General features: G+C 41.8%; 1 protein-coding gene across 1 annotated transcript in view; it reads left to right on the forward strand.

Annotated features, from left to right (window-relative positions):
• The first annotated feature begins 1230 nt into the window (after positions 1-1230).
• Positions 1231-14394, forward strand: part of LMO1 (LIM domain only 1) — an 89665-nt gene continuing 76501 nt past the window's right edge. Inside the window, exons 1-2 of the mRNA XM_069857614.1 lie at positions 1231-1325; positions 6218-6312. Coding sequence (XP_069713715.1) covers positions 1258-1325; positions 6218-6312 — 163 coding nt within the window. The 5' untranslated portion in view covers positions 1231-1257. The remainder of the gene's footprint in view (positions 1326-6217; positions 6313-14394) is intronic.

Genomic DNA, 14394 nt, shown 5'->3' on the forward strand with positions numbered 1-14394 from the left:
GAATACAAGTGTCTTCTGATTACAGACCTTCCATTAAAAGTTCCCACCAGTGTGCCTTTCCATAGAGAAGCGTCAATGGGATTAAAATCTCAATTCACCCCAGTCAATTCTCCAGTAACACGATTTCATTAGAGGCAGGCAGGGAGGAAAATGGACTAGAAAGCCCTGAAACAGCTGGTGTATAAATTATAAAGTGTACTTTCTACTAAGTGAACACACCTTCCGCTCAGCCACATTACTAATTAATGTGTAGGGTAGCCGATTTTATGTAAATTGTATTCTTCCTCTCTCCTGTGCTTTGGTTAACAACAGGTTCTTCTAAATCTTGGAAAAAGAATGATTATGCAAAGCTATCATCATATGAAAATAGCGTATTAACATATTGCCTGTGAACTGTATCCAATCAGTTCCTTTTCACTGGCGTGTGTACAAAACAATTAAAATCAAATTTATATTGCACTTCTTTAATATATTCTGGCATTAATATAATCAACGAACAAGTGTTAAAAAGTCTTTCAGGCCTATTCTGCTTTAAAATGATATGTTTCTTCTCAGAGTTAGTGGGTATTTTCAGCTTCTTTAAAAGGATACTTAACAAGAAAAGTTCTAGCTGCACAAATGTGACTCCAGCAGCCATCAGTTCACGTGGAGTCTGCTTCATTTTAATGGCAGCCTGTTGTGTTAGGTTTTTTTGTGTGGTGTCTTTGCTTATGGACTCTGTCAGCTGTTCTCCATGTTACCTGCAGCATATTTGGGTTTTATTATTGGATGTTGCTGAATAATTGCTCACAAAGGTTGAGACCACTGAATTATCTGGATGACCCACAGCCTGGTTGTGCTACCAGCTGTTCTGGTGTCAGGCAGACACACCTGCACACCCAGGAGCAGGTTCTGTTTACATGCCTGCCAAGCTCCAGTATTTCACCTGGAGACTGAGGGATGGCTCAGATGTCATCAGTATATCCTTATTTTCCATGTTTCATGCTCTGAGGCTACGTTTTCCTGTCTGTTTTCCTTGCTGCTTTTGGCGTACTCTCACATGAGATGAGATAGGAATAACTGAGATATCTTGTCACTGCTCTCAATGGAGCAGGCTGGAAGATCGCAAAAACCAGCACATTGGTGGAAGGGAGTAAAATAGTTTTGTCAGTCACAGGGCTGGAATGTCTATCCAGAGGTTATTTATTCTCTCCCTAACCATATCTGCATCTCCCCAAGAACAGTTTCCTTTCAAGCATCTCTACCAACTGGGACCCCATGCCTCCTCAGGCAGTCTTTCTCAATGCTTCTGTATGCTTAGTGTTCCTTAACATCTCTCGCTGCAGGTAAGCCCATTTCTTGTTCTATCCACTAATGAGAGAGAAGAGATTATTATCTTCCTTGAATCTGCTTTTTACTTGTTCTGAGACCCTGTCTTCCTCAGACACATACACAAATAGATCAACGCTAGTGCCCAACCAAGAATATTCTTGAAACCATGATCATAAATCTTCAAATGATATTACTCCGCTCCCCTGGCAGTGCTGACCCTGCTTGCAAAGGCATATCCCTCTGAGGAGACCAGAAGAGAGCATATTTCCTGGGAGAAAGAAATGAGTGAGATCCTCATATCAGTTCTGATCGTTTTTGTAAATCAAACCTACTCTTTATGCCAAGAGGCAATTGAAAACAGAGACTGTGTGCACATGTGTATGAGCAGAGTAGTCCTGCAGAGGCTTAGTGTGCAAAGGCCCTGCATCCTACTCTTGCTTTTACTATGAAAATTCTTTAACTCAGCGTTGAATCTTATGCATGTTTCCTCCTTCACCATTACGTTTGTATAGAACTAATTTCTGTAGTGCATTTCCAGATGTGAGAAATGTGCTGTTGAACTCAGTAAGGATGCCGCTAGGGTATGGGTCACAGAACTGAGTCCATAAAATCCTTTCTGCAGTTTATGGATTCTTTACAAGAGGGGGAGGGATATTGTGACAGAGACAGTTTGTCCACTGAAAACTAAGCTGAGACTATAAGTTTGCTTCAGTTTGGACCAGAGGGTAGTGATAAACCATGGATGAAATATCAGTGCCTTTTCATTAAATGACCCCATGTCATCCTTATTTATGACTTCCTAACAACGAATTCCACCAGATGGCCTATGTGATTGGCATAGTTCCATTTTGAAACTGCAGATTTGAATTCTTGAAAGTGTAAATGGTTGTACATTTAAATATCCAGCCTGTTAGGAGAGAAACTGTAGCATACTTGTAGGTTATTGCGTATGTGATAAAAACAAGCCACTTGGAAAAGCACGGACTGGGAATTTGGTACCAAAACTCATTACCAAAAATGCCTTTTTAGACTTGCACCAGAATTGTTTTTGTCCCTTCAGCGTTTGACAGCAAAGCTATGACATGAAGATAGCAGGGGGTGGAGGATGCAGAGAAGAGGAAAGAAATGCTAAAATTCATTGTCAAGTGCTTTCTTTCTGCCCCTCATTTCCATCTAGATGATTGGGAGTGCAACCAAGTCAGGCACACTGACAGTGTACTTCATACTGAGCACCAGGTCAGATCAGCAACTTTTTCTTCCTTGATGGTGTTGATGACACAAGTAGTACCTGCAGACTGTCCCTCAGCCATGCAGTCCTGTGGAAGTGTGGCTGAAAAGCTACCTGGTGGAAAAGGACCTGGGGTGCTTATCAACAGCTAGTTGAATGTGAGCCAGCAGTGTGCCCAAGTGGACAAGAAAGCCAACAGCATCCTGGCTTGTATTAGAAATGTTGTGGCCAGTAGAAGTAGGGCAGTAATTTTGTCCCTGTATTCAGCATTGGTGAGGTCATACCTGGAACACTGGGTTCAGTTTTGGGCCCCTGGCTACAAGAAGGACATTGAGCTTCTAGAACATGTCCAGAGAAGGGAAATGAAGCTGGTGAAGGGTTTAAAGCACAAGTCTTATGAGAAGCAGCCGAGAATATTTAGCCTGGAGAAGAGGAAGGCGAGGGGAGACATTATTGATCTCTACACCTACCTGAAAGGAGGTTGCACCAGGGGCTGCTTAGATTGGATATTAGGAAAAATTTCTTAACTGAAAGAGTGGTGAAGCATTGGAACAGGTTGCCCAAGGAAGTGGTGGAGTCACCATCCCTGAAAGTGTTCAAAAAATGTGTAGATGTGGTACTTATTGACATGGTTTAGTGGGCATGGTGGTGTTGGACTGACAGATGGGCAGGATGATGTTAGAGGTCTTTTCCAACCTTAATTTTTTGATGATTCTGTGATCTGTAGTTGCTTATAGGAAAAGAGTGAGTGTAAATTCCATCTTTGATCACCGTAGTGGAAGCCTGTCAACTGGGGCCACCCTAGTATCAGTGAGAACTGCATGTAGCCAAGGAGGTCACTATGCAGAGACACAAATTACAGGAGTAGTCTCCCCTGATTGCTCAGCACTTGGGGCAAATGTTCTCTATCCCACTCCCTTCAGCTCCAACTCACTGTCAGACTCTTCTCCATTGGCAGGTGGATATCTTGGCGCCACTCTCTCCAATTCTGTCAGGTTGTGGTAATGCTATCATGGTGTTCTAACTGCTCTCAGGAAAGAAGACAGACACAGTCCATTGATACCCAGGTTTATTTCCCCAGTTACAGCATTAGAACAAATACTCTGTTATCCTTCCAGAAATATTTTCTTATGAACCATGACCAAATAGGGTCCGTCAGAGTACCAGAAGGGATAGGCTGACCCAGGTCCTCTTGCCTTCTGGCACCAGTGGCAAAAATTCTACAGACCTCAAGGATGAACAACAAAAAAAAGAAATCGCAGGAGCCTTTGAAGGTGATCCCCCAAATGGCTTAACCGGGCTTAACAATGGTTTACTGGGTCATTTGCTCTGTTGCTCTTTTTGGAGGGGATGTGCATGGAAAGATAAGTTGTAGTTATGATTTTCTCGACAGTTCAAACCTAATTAGGAAGGAGAAAAGAAGATTCTTTTTCTTTAAGTGGTGTGATTAGGAAGGCCAAAAGCTGACGAGTAGGTTCCTCAGTGATTCTGGGATTGCATGTCTACAGTCAAGGAGATTCTTGCATTCTTGTAATTTTTACAAGAGTTTTTTTAAAAGTGCTCATTTTTGCTATATGATTTGTATCAATGTTTTTGGATTCATGGGAAACTATCCCATTCATATCCTGTGGATACTGCATAAGACTCAAATTGAGAAATACACCCATAAAGTTTGTTAGGATTCAATATATATTTTCTGTCATAAGGAAAATGAAAAAGATGATTGTAGTTACGTTTTAATCATGTGAATTGAATATGCACATTGTCTAGGACCTAGAATATCTCTAGCATGATGGAAGACAGCAAAAGAATGGGATTACAGCAGACGTGAAGAAGAGCTCTCAGGCCTGAATGGTGATACAGAGAGAGGAGAACCAATTGTAACAAAACCAAACTGAAATTGTTGAAGTTGTCTTGCTTTAGGGGATGTTTAGTTTCTTAGCACAAATTGCCTGTAATAGATTTTAATTTCTGCATGCATTCTGTAATTATTTTTGTTTTGATGTAACTGTGAAATTGAGTGTTTTGCTTCTACTGTTATCAGGTCAGGTCTGAAAATAAAATGTATCTTGAAGAATAGCAATATTGTTATTATTCAAAGGCTACATGTTTGGGCAATTATGCAAGTATTGTCTTGCTGTCAGTCAGTATAAACCTTTCCCAGAATACCTGAGATCCCTGAATTAATTGGAATTCTCATCTCCTCCTTTGAATGCCACCTTGCAAGGGGGCCACCTCCTGCCCAAACCCATGCCAAAAGTTCCCCACCTCTGTGTATCCCGGTCACTTTGCCATGCTGCTGCCAGCTGAGTGGTGTTCTGCAATGAACAAGTGTTGATCCTCCAGTTACTGAAAACAGGCTTATATACATGTAGTTCTGCAAACTTTATTTGCTGTTATAGCAAAAGTTGACTAAGTGACTCACATGTTGCAAGAAGTGTGAAATCTATTGTAAGCAGCATTGCTTCCCTGAAGCACAGAAGTACAGTTTCTGAGGCCAAACTTCAGAGACATCAGAGGCTGACTTCCCATTTCCATCATGTCTGGAAGTTCAGGAGCAGCTGAAAAGCAGCTGAAGAAAAAAGTCCTGGTGGAAAAAAAAATACAGAAGGTAATGATACAAATTTAAATAAGACTGATTTTTTTTTCTCCCTGAGTACTCTTAATGGGAATAGATGCTTTATCTTTTCAGATCTGTATATTTCTGCAGAAATATACTTCTGGGAAAAGGTTGCAAAAATTCTAGCCACCACGTAAATCCCATACTGAAGACTCACTTGGGAAGAAGAAAATACATAAAATTTTGTGCTGACACTCTAAATAAAGGTGAGTGTTGTCCTACATATCCACTAATGAAAGCAAAGCTAAACAATGCCCAAATTTCACTGCAGAAGTAAGCCAGTCTTATGTCAGCCAAAGCCTTCTTGATTTTTATAAAGATGGTGACCTTTTCTTCCTTTGTCTATTCTTACTACTTGGTAAACAGGCATGTATAAAAATGGAAGGCGTGGTATTAAAATCGTCTGTCTTTGTGGCCTCCCTGGCTACACCCTGTGTCTGTGGTACTCAAAAGGGCAAGTGTGTCCCACAGGGAGGAGGAATATTCGGTATTCTACAAATGGCTTTGAACCAGCTGCACTTCACATAACCAACCTGCTGAGCCACTGGATCTAGGTACTCTTGCTGGGACAAGTTCATCCATGACTGTATGGGGAGCTGTTTAATTAAGCCTCATTACTTCAATTTCCTACTGACACTGTGCACCCTGTGAGGTGCTGCACAGGCATGCGTCAGGGGCAGGGGGTTGGGCAGCTGCTGTTTCTTACATGGAAGTGGTAGAGTATGAGTGATAACAGTGCCTTAACCCAGCACTATTGCCTCTGTGGCTGCTACCATTTCTGAGGAGGAACAAGATGCTACTTTGACCCCCTTAGACAGGAGGATGCACCTGCCTTGGCCATTGCTATCTTCTCTATTGGGCTTTTTGCCATAGAGCATGGTGCTCTCCTGACAAACTGCCACTTGCAGGTATTACCTTCACCCCTTTTGAATCCTTGGTATCTATGTTTGTTTTAAAGAAGGTTTCATAGTTGGAAGCATCTCAGCTAAAATCTCCCAAAGAGGAGTATTACCTTATTTTGACAGGTAACATGAACCATCTGCTTTCTCCTTATTCAGGTTGTGTAACCTACACCTGCAGCCTCAGTCAAGTCTTCCTCCAAAGCCTCCAGCTCCAATTCTGTTTCTCCAAGCATGCAACCTCCAGCTCACAGGTAAACATAACCTTCCTGTTCATCCCTGGTCCTGTGGAATTTCCAAATCCCTGCCAGGAGCTTTGTTTCTGTCAATAGTCTTATTTCCTTACAGACATTCTTCCAGTTCTTTAATTGATGTATTATCCCAAATTTTTACTGTTAAAGGAGAACTATTATGGACTTCTGCTCCTATAGGTAAATATGCAGTATCTGCCACTCAAGGTCAATGTTTCCAGAGTACCAGAAAAGCTGTTAGAGGAATTAATCACTTTATTTTCATGGGACAGTGGATAACATGTGAGGGAGAACTTAAGCAATGATATCTATTATTATCACCCTTCTGAAACTCACCACCACTGAGTGAAAATGAGCTTTGTGAAGGAAATCAAGCATTGGTCACCACATGTGTTCCCTTGGTATAACATTAAGGGTAAACTCAGCACTTTGAACAGCATCAACACAAAGTCTTGCGTAACACCAATTCTCACTCACTCATTTCTTCAGGGGAGATGAAAGAGGTATCTGTTTACCCAGGATCTGCATTTCACCACTACCAGTGCAAGTAATGACTTTTCGGACAACCATCAGACTAGCCAGACAAGGACTTTGTGCTACAAGGTGGCATGGAGCTATTGTAGCTCTGCACATTGAGTGATAAGTCAGATAAATAATAACACCCAGCATCACAGCAGTAAAAATGACAAAAAAATAAATACCATACTATTACAGAGAGTTCCTTTGCCGCTGCCTGTAGTCAGGTAGTATGAAGTCAATTCACAGAATAAGAAATTATTTCAGAACACTTATAGCAGAATGTTGTGTTATCCCTTCCAAATCCCTACGTAAGTTCCCCTAGGGGGCATTTTAGAATTGGTGAGGGACAGATTCAGATAAATGATATTGTCCATTGTGTTAGACCCTACACATTGAACATTTTGCAACCCAGAGACAAAAGATATAAAAGGGCCATGTTTGTGTGCAGAGGTTTCTTGTTTGGCAGCGTCTGAGAACAAAGCTAAGCTGGTCAAGGCATTTTGATCTGGGTCTGTCTTCTCTGCTCATGTGTATGTAAAGGTGCCCAGGTAATTGTCATGGCACAGGCTTTGCAGGCATGCGGTTGCTGCATCCTGTCACTGGAGGCTAGGAAGCAGTGACAAATCATCACAAAGAGAATTAGCTCATGTTTTTTGACAGGCAAAACTAAATAAAAAGAAATAATTTGACAGGAAGTGAAGCCAAAATGCAACAAAGACAGAGACTTCCAGGAATATCAGGTTACCAGAGGGGAAGAGAATACAAGGATGAAAAATGTATGTACAAATAAATAGAGATAGCTATTTTTATAATTGTGTTTCAACCACAGTAGTTGGACTCACTCAGAGTTCTTTGTCTCTTGGCCTGTTTGGGTAAGGCAGTGGTACTACCACAGTAAGCACTTCCACTTCTTAACACAAAATAAGAGGACTCGTTGTGACTGCTCTTCCCAAGGGAAGAAAGAGAAACACTATATGGGGCACAAAAGCAACAGTGGATTTCTTAGCATATGGTCTTTTCCAGTGTGAGCACAGACAGCTTTCTGCTCTAAGGAAACAAGAGGGCTTTGCAACTAGCATTACCAAGTGGCTAGAGACTTTCTTGATGCTGTGTTGCTGGAAATGACACAGATGAGAAAAGGAGTAAATTGATGCCTCACCTTTGCATTAGAAAAAGAAAAAAAATTATAAACTACACAGGCTGTATAGAAAGCAACAGTGGGCTTTCTATTTAAAGATGCTGACAACATAAAAGTAGAGAAGGCAACATGTCAATACAACTGTAGTTGGTCAGAGCAGTGGATATCTGGTCTGCTTCTGAGGACCACAGTTGTGATCCTTGGGAACCGCCTACACGTGCACGGCAGTACCCAGCCCAATTAGGTTGAACCAGACTGCAAGCCTGCAGCCAAACAGCCTGCCATTTAGTGGTACATGTCCCTTGGCTGCACAGAGCAAACACAGGCCATCTGTGAGAAAACAGAATCCTCCTCCTGTGCCTGGGCAGCAGCAGTGATATCCCCCACGTACTCAGCTGGACCACAGGATGGCATGTGGTCACCTCCAGGAAGGCAGGGGTTGCACACTAGAGGTGACTGTGAAATTTGGCTTTGATACTCAGAGCCCCAGGAGATTGCCCGAAGAAGCACGGTCTGGTGTGTCAGCTACACTGAGATGCACAGAAGATGGGCTCTCCAGTATGAGAGTAAGTAGGAAGAGTATGTGTCACCGAGGCAGCTGAAGAGTTTACGGGAAAATGAAAAGAGAGTTTAATGTTTTGTGTATTTAGACACATAAAAGTGTGATTTGGAGACCTGGACAGAGGACTTATGAATAGGTTGTTTTCTTTCAGAGTGTTTTTTAATCTGTTTTGTTCTGAAAATATTGTGTATTAAGCACTTTGTTGTTACTCCTGTTGCTTAGACTTTGTTATGGATGCATATGAAAAAATCCACTTGTTATCTACTTTATTTGGATGGATTGCTATCTGACATTAACAGGAAATGTAGGCAGAGTTCTGCAGGAGTCATCCTTTGTTGTAAGTGTGCAGGCTTATTAATCACTTTAAAACGTTTCATAGCTCTCAGACCTGCCAAGATCTCTTTCAGATCTGAACTGAGTGTGAAGCAATGAAGTAAGAAGGTCCACTTGAGTTTGGAGAGAGTCTAAAATAAGAGCTCTAGGAACTGCTTTATTAGTCTCATTTCAGGCCAACGGACTGCATAGGTTTGTGGCCAAGAAACTGCAAAAATGCCACAGAAGGAACATTTTAATTTGGAATTTGCCACAACAGTGTGCCTGGTACCAAAAATAGCAGTATGATGGTAGGTGAGGAAAGAGTCCAAAGCCAGGTGCTGTGATACCTCATCCCCCACACAGCATGGACACGTGGCTCTTCTGCCCGTGTTACTCACAGAGATGGCCCTGACAGCCGTGCTCCAGTCCCCCTTGCCATCCTTCCTGGCCAGAAGCTGGCCTCTTGCCCAGTAGCTTTTCCTGACAGCACAATTCTAGCAGCAGTACAGACTTCAGGATTGGAGCTATGGGCCAGTTTGCAAGTGGGGAAATCTGAGACCTGTGGGAATGCAACGATGGTAGCAAAAGGAGTGGGTGCAAGCCAGGAAATCCTTCTTCCTCTGTGGCCTGGGGAGCAGGTGGCTCTGGCCCAGGTTTACCAAAGCAAAGCCTTGTGGAAATGGTTCACCTCAGGGACACAGTAATGAGCCATTTTTTTGCCAACAGTTGACTAAATTTATACCTAGGTGTGCACTATCAAATTTGAACTATTGCTGGCCAGATTGCATGTCAATGCAGAAATGGGAAAGGAGGGCGTTTCTAGCAGCTAGGATAAGCTAGCGGTAGAAGCGATTTTAAAAATAACATTGTGGAATTTGCCTGACACAAACCTCAGTCTCACCCTAATGCAGAGACACAAGGTACAGAGTTGCTTCAGGGAAATAAACAACCATCTGCCCTTAAACCCATTTAACTTGAAAGGAATTCACTGTTCTTCCCTGAACAATTAGACATTGAAAAAAAAGGAAGATGGCAACATGAAGTATTTTAAAAACATCCCGTTTCAGGACTCATTGTCACAGATAGACTCAGCTACGAGGGAAGTACCCTTAATACTGTTTCTGTGTTCAAACGCCTTAGACTTTCATTGATGCAGAATACTTATGAGTCAGGTTGCAGATCCTACTTAGCTTGCCTCCAACTTTAGGCCGAAAGTCTTTGCAACTGTGTTCTTGCAATGTGGCCAGCACAGGTCTTGTTCCTGACATGGGGGTTTATCCCACCATTGCATCTATATGCAGACTGGTAAGCTACAAAAGCAAAAAGCACAGGAATTTCAGATTTAACCTGACTTCTGCTCTATTATTTAAGCATCATCTTGCACTGTGTCCATCACATCCATTTGAGCAGAAAAGTAATGGTTAATTTTGCAACCATTCTTGTAAATAGGCCTCTTTTTTCCCTCTTTTTAAAAGAATCATAAATCAAGCAAAGAAATTAAAAGCAAGAAAATAAAGATGTATTAGGTCCACATTTTCAGATAGTCTAAGTGAGATTTTGCTGTGTGGGTGCCATAGAAACACACAGGCTTTTCTTCCTCACCAGCAGAGCCATTCAGCCGGAAGCTAGGCTGATTTCAAACCATTTTTTTGCCAAAGACTGCTGGTACCTCCAACTGAGATCTGCTGGAGGGTGTGAGCTTAATTATAAAGTATCTTCCCTACCGCTGCAGAACACTAATCCTGATACACTGGAGTCCAATGCCTTTGTTTGGTTATGGAAACTATATTCTGGATAATTTAGAGTCAATCTAAACCTGATCTAAGCCATGCAATGGACATACAGTAGCCTTGGAATACATTTTATGATCTTAATGTGCGTAATCAGGACACTTTATTTTTGGCGTACCTGTCCACAAGCCTATCAGCCAGTGTAACAGTGAGTTCAGCTCAGCACTGTGCTGCTGTTTCAACAGGCACGAAGGTCTTATCCAATCACACATGTAAATAGTGTAAAACAGGAAGTCATTTTTCTTCCAAGAGAAGAATATTGTGTGGCAACAGTCACACAGTATGTTCTTCATGATGTCAACACAGACACACTTTTGTACTTTGTGGCATTGATCAGTTACTTTGCTGGACAGTGGTTTCACTTAATTCAGTGGTTTCAGGGAAAGTTGGACTGGCCCTTTGGTGAAGAGTGAAAGGCAGGTCGTACTCTGAGTTTGCCAGGATCCAACTATTCATTCTTCAGTTGTGAGACAGAGTGATCTCTCATTCAGTCGACAGCCATTACCTGCAGACACTCCAGTTTTGTATGAATTGTAAGGTCTGTGGCCCTGAAAGTGTATTTCAACATTTGGAAAAGACTTAAGACTAAATTAGGCACCACGTTGAAATAATGCAGGTTTTTCAGAAATCCCTGTGACTCCTGTAACATCCCTACCTTTAGCGCTCAGACAAAAATAAATTTTTTTAAAGTTGAGGAACTTCTTGACACTTGAATGTGACTGAAACAGGGAGGAAAAGAGCATTCTTTTTTTTTCCAGAAGTTTTTCAAGATTGTTTCCTTTTTCTGTTACTGTAAGTGTTGAACAGATTATTGTAATATATATTTTGTTTAGTGCTCTATAGATGTGTCACAAGTCTAATTAAAATCTGAAAGCACTGCTTTTATATTATTTATAGTACTTAACATAAAAGAACACCATATCAAAAAAGAAAACAAGTCATTTGATCTTAAAATTCCTGGGCTGGCAAGGTGGCCCCAAACCATTTAGAAATTTTGAATTAAAGCAGAAGATAGGTCTTTATTATTTTTTTTTTCTTTTTTAAATCCAGCTTTTCTATACTCACAGGCACTGTGGGCATTATAAATGAGAATGAGTTTTGGTATGCAGGTAGCAGAATGGAACACAGTGTTTTGCAAATCTACCCTGGAATGATATTAAAAGCTTAACATTTATACACTGGAATTGCTTCCTCCTCTTCAGTCCACATTCTAGTTTTCAAAATTAAGAAATATATGAGAAACTTCAACCCAAGTTAAGAGAACCCTCTTTTGGAAACCTAAGGCCTCTCTTGTATTTATATTAAAACCTTTTTACAATGTGCTGTCAATAGAGAATTTTTAAGTTTGTCTAGTACAGCCAAGAGGTTGATAGTGTCTTCTCTCCATTCATTTACATTTCGGGGTGACTGTGGTTTTAATGAAGCAGAATATTCCAAATACTAATGTATCTTAAATTGCTTATTCTTACCAAGAGGTACTCCAAATAGCACATTTGCCTCAAGTGATACGAAGTGATGAGTTAATTCATGTACTTGTGTCAATTGCTTCAAGATACTCAGAATTAGCTGCATTAGTAATAGACTTGATTTTTTTCCTTTACATATGTACAGGAAAGTGCATAGGAAAGGAGATGGATTTGTACTCTGCTACACAGAGGAGGGGAGAAATCTGGCGTACGTCCTACAAATGTCATTGATACGGTTAGTGAGATCTTTCTCTTTGCATTCTCTTGTTCTTCCTTGTGCTTATGCATGAGGACATGAAGATCTTAAAGCAGTACATGGCAGCAAAATTTCTGACCACACTGAATCTACCAAGAAGAGTTTGTCTTCAGGACAGCCACGTCAAATGGAGCTTGAAAATTCACCCTAGTAACCTGCACGGAAGCAGTGCTCAACTAGCTTCAATGAGCTCTTCTCCATTTGGACTCCAAACCCATCTGCATCATGTCCTGCAAAAGCAAGAAAAACATGGGGACAAATGTGCATCCCTAGTACCTCAAACTTCCCTGGAGATCAAGGGCCAGAGCACAGTGTGATTCCCCAGCCTCGGGGTTCCTCTGAAGTAGCACAGAGCAACAGGTGGCAGCTGTTAATGTGCTGAATGTGGTTTCCCTCTGTGTCGGGCTGTGGAAAACAAAGCGAGCAAGCGGATCCATGCCAAACACTTTGCAAGCATGGAGCTTACACAATTGGGCTCCACCCACATGCCTCACATGGGAATTTTCTCCCTCACCAGCTGGGTTAAGATCACAAGATGGAAAAAAGTTAGGGGGTGGGGGGAAAAAGCTGAAGTTGTTTTCTTTCCATTGTGGGTCCTGAGCTGAAATTTCCTTTGCAATGGAATAACAGAATAAAGATGAGAATCAACACTGCTGATGTCTCAAAATCTGGCACTAAAGTTTATTTTTCCTTAGCAGTCTGAGCCTGAAGAGTCTTGTCAGACAATGTCAATGGAGGTGAAAAAAATGACGAAAATCATTGAATCTAGTTGTGCTCAAAAATGAATAAATGCACCAGACAGGGTAAGTATATGGCCATTAAAAATGGCATAACCCTGACTGGAGACTGAACGCCCTCATATGTATTTCATACTCTCAAAGGCTTATCGTGCTAGCTGTGTTTTTGAATGAGCTAAGTGTCTACTTATATGAAATGAATGCAAGTAGGCACCCATAAGCTTTCTCATCAGTGTCCATACCCATAGCTGGGCGTGTATTGAAGTCTCTCAACTCAGCTTGTTATAACTATCATGATGCAGAGCCTGAAAATGCCTCTTCTCCAAGACCAGACAAATGTGAACTGACAAGCACTGTGTTTTGCCCTTAAGGCTCCTGTCCATGGTGATGTGTCATCAGTTACTCTCTGAAAAAATCTCTGTCCCCTACCCCACATCTGCTTGCCTCTTTCCTCAGTGTTCACCCAATTTCGAGCCAGGTACAGTTCATGGGAAATACTGACTACACTCGAGCAACGGAGTCTTAATGCTCAGGAGGAAGAACTGCAGTGATCAGTAAAAGGCAGGTAGGATTTGATAGCCCCAGCCCAAGAAGAAAAGGGAGAGAGACCCACAGCATGTTGGTGCTGGGCTGCGTCCCTCACCTGGAAAACACGGAGCCCCTACACCTGTCACCCATGGAAACCGATTTCCTGTTCATTGGTGCCCAGACAAGAACTAAATGCTCAAAATCCCATTGTAGCCTGCCACAATGAGAATAAAACCCAAGGACAATGCAGATCCTGATGTCTTTACCTGCTTTGATAACAATTACACCAGTAAACTAAGGTTGTTTAAGTGTACTTGCATGCTTCTTAAATTAAAAACAGGATAGCCAAGGGCAGCAAGAAGTCACTAGTATTCCTGAGACTGGCACACAGAAGGTCCTCTTTTTAACTTAAAGCTGGAAACAAACCCCACAGCGTGGGGATGACCATAGTAAGTTTGTAAGGCCATGGCAGCTTCCAGGCTCTCAATTCTGTTGTGATTCCCCATTCCACAAAACTCCATTTACATAGTCACAAGAGCAGCAGGGCTTGATGCTGGGGCATTACAACGTGTTTGACTCAGGCGCTGAGACCTGTTCTCTGTGCGTGATTCAGAAAAAGAAAGAAAATGGAGTGCTAAAAAAACCTCTCCCTGCTTTCCTCCTTTCATTTTACAGAAAAAGAAAAGGCCAAAGGCTCTGCTGGAGTGACTCCATTGACTCCCATTGCTTCCACGGGCTTCAATTTGCAAAACAGACAGAAGAAGAGAAAACCCT

The sequence above is a fragment of the Phaenicophaeus curvirostris genome, chromosome 5, assembly GCF_032191515.1.
Source record: "Phaenicophaeus curvirostris isolate KB17595 chromosome 5, BPBGC_Pcur_1.0, whole genome shotgun sequence".
NCBI lineage: Eukaryota > Metazoa > Chordata > Aves > Cuculiformes > Cuculidae > Phaenicophaeus > Phaenicophaeus curvirostris.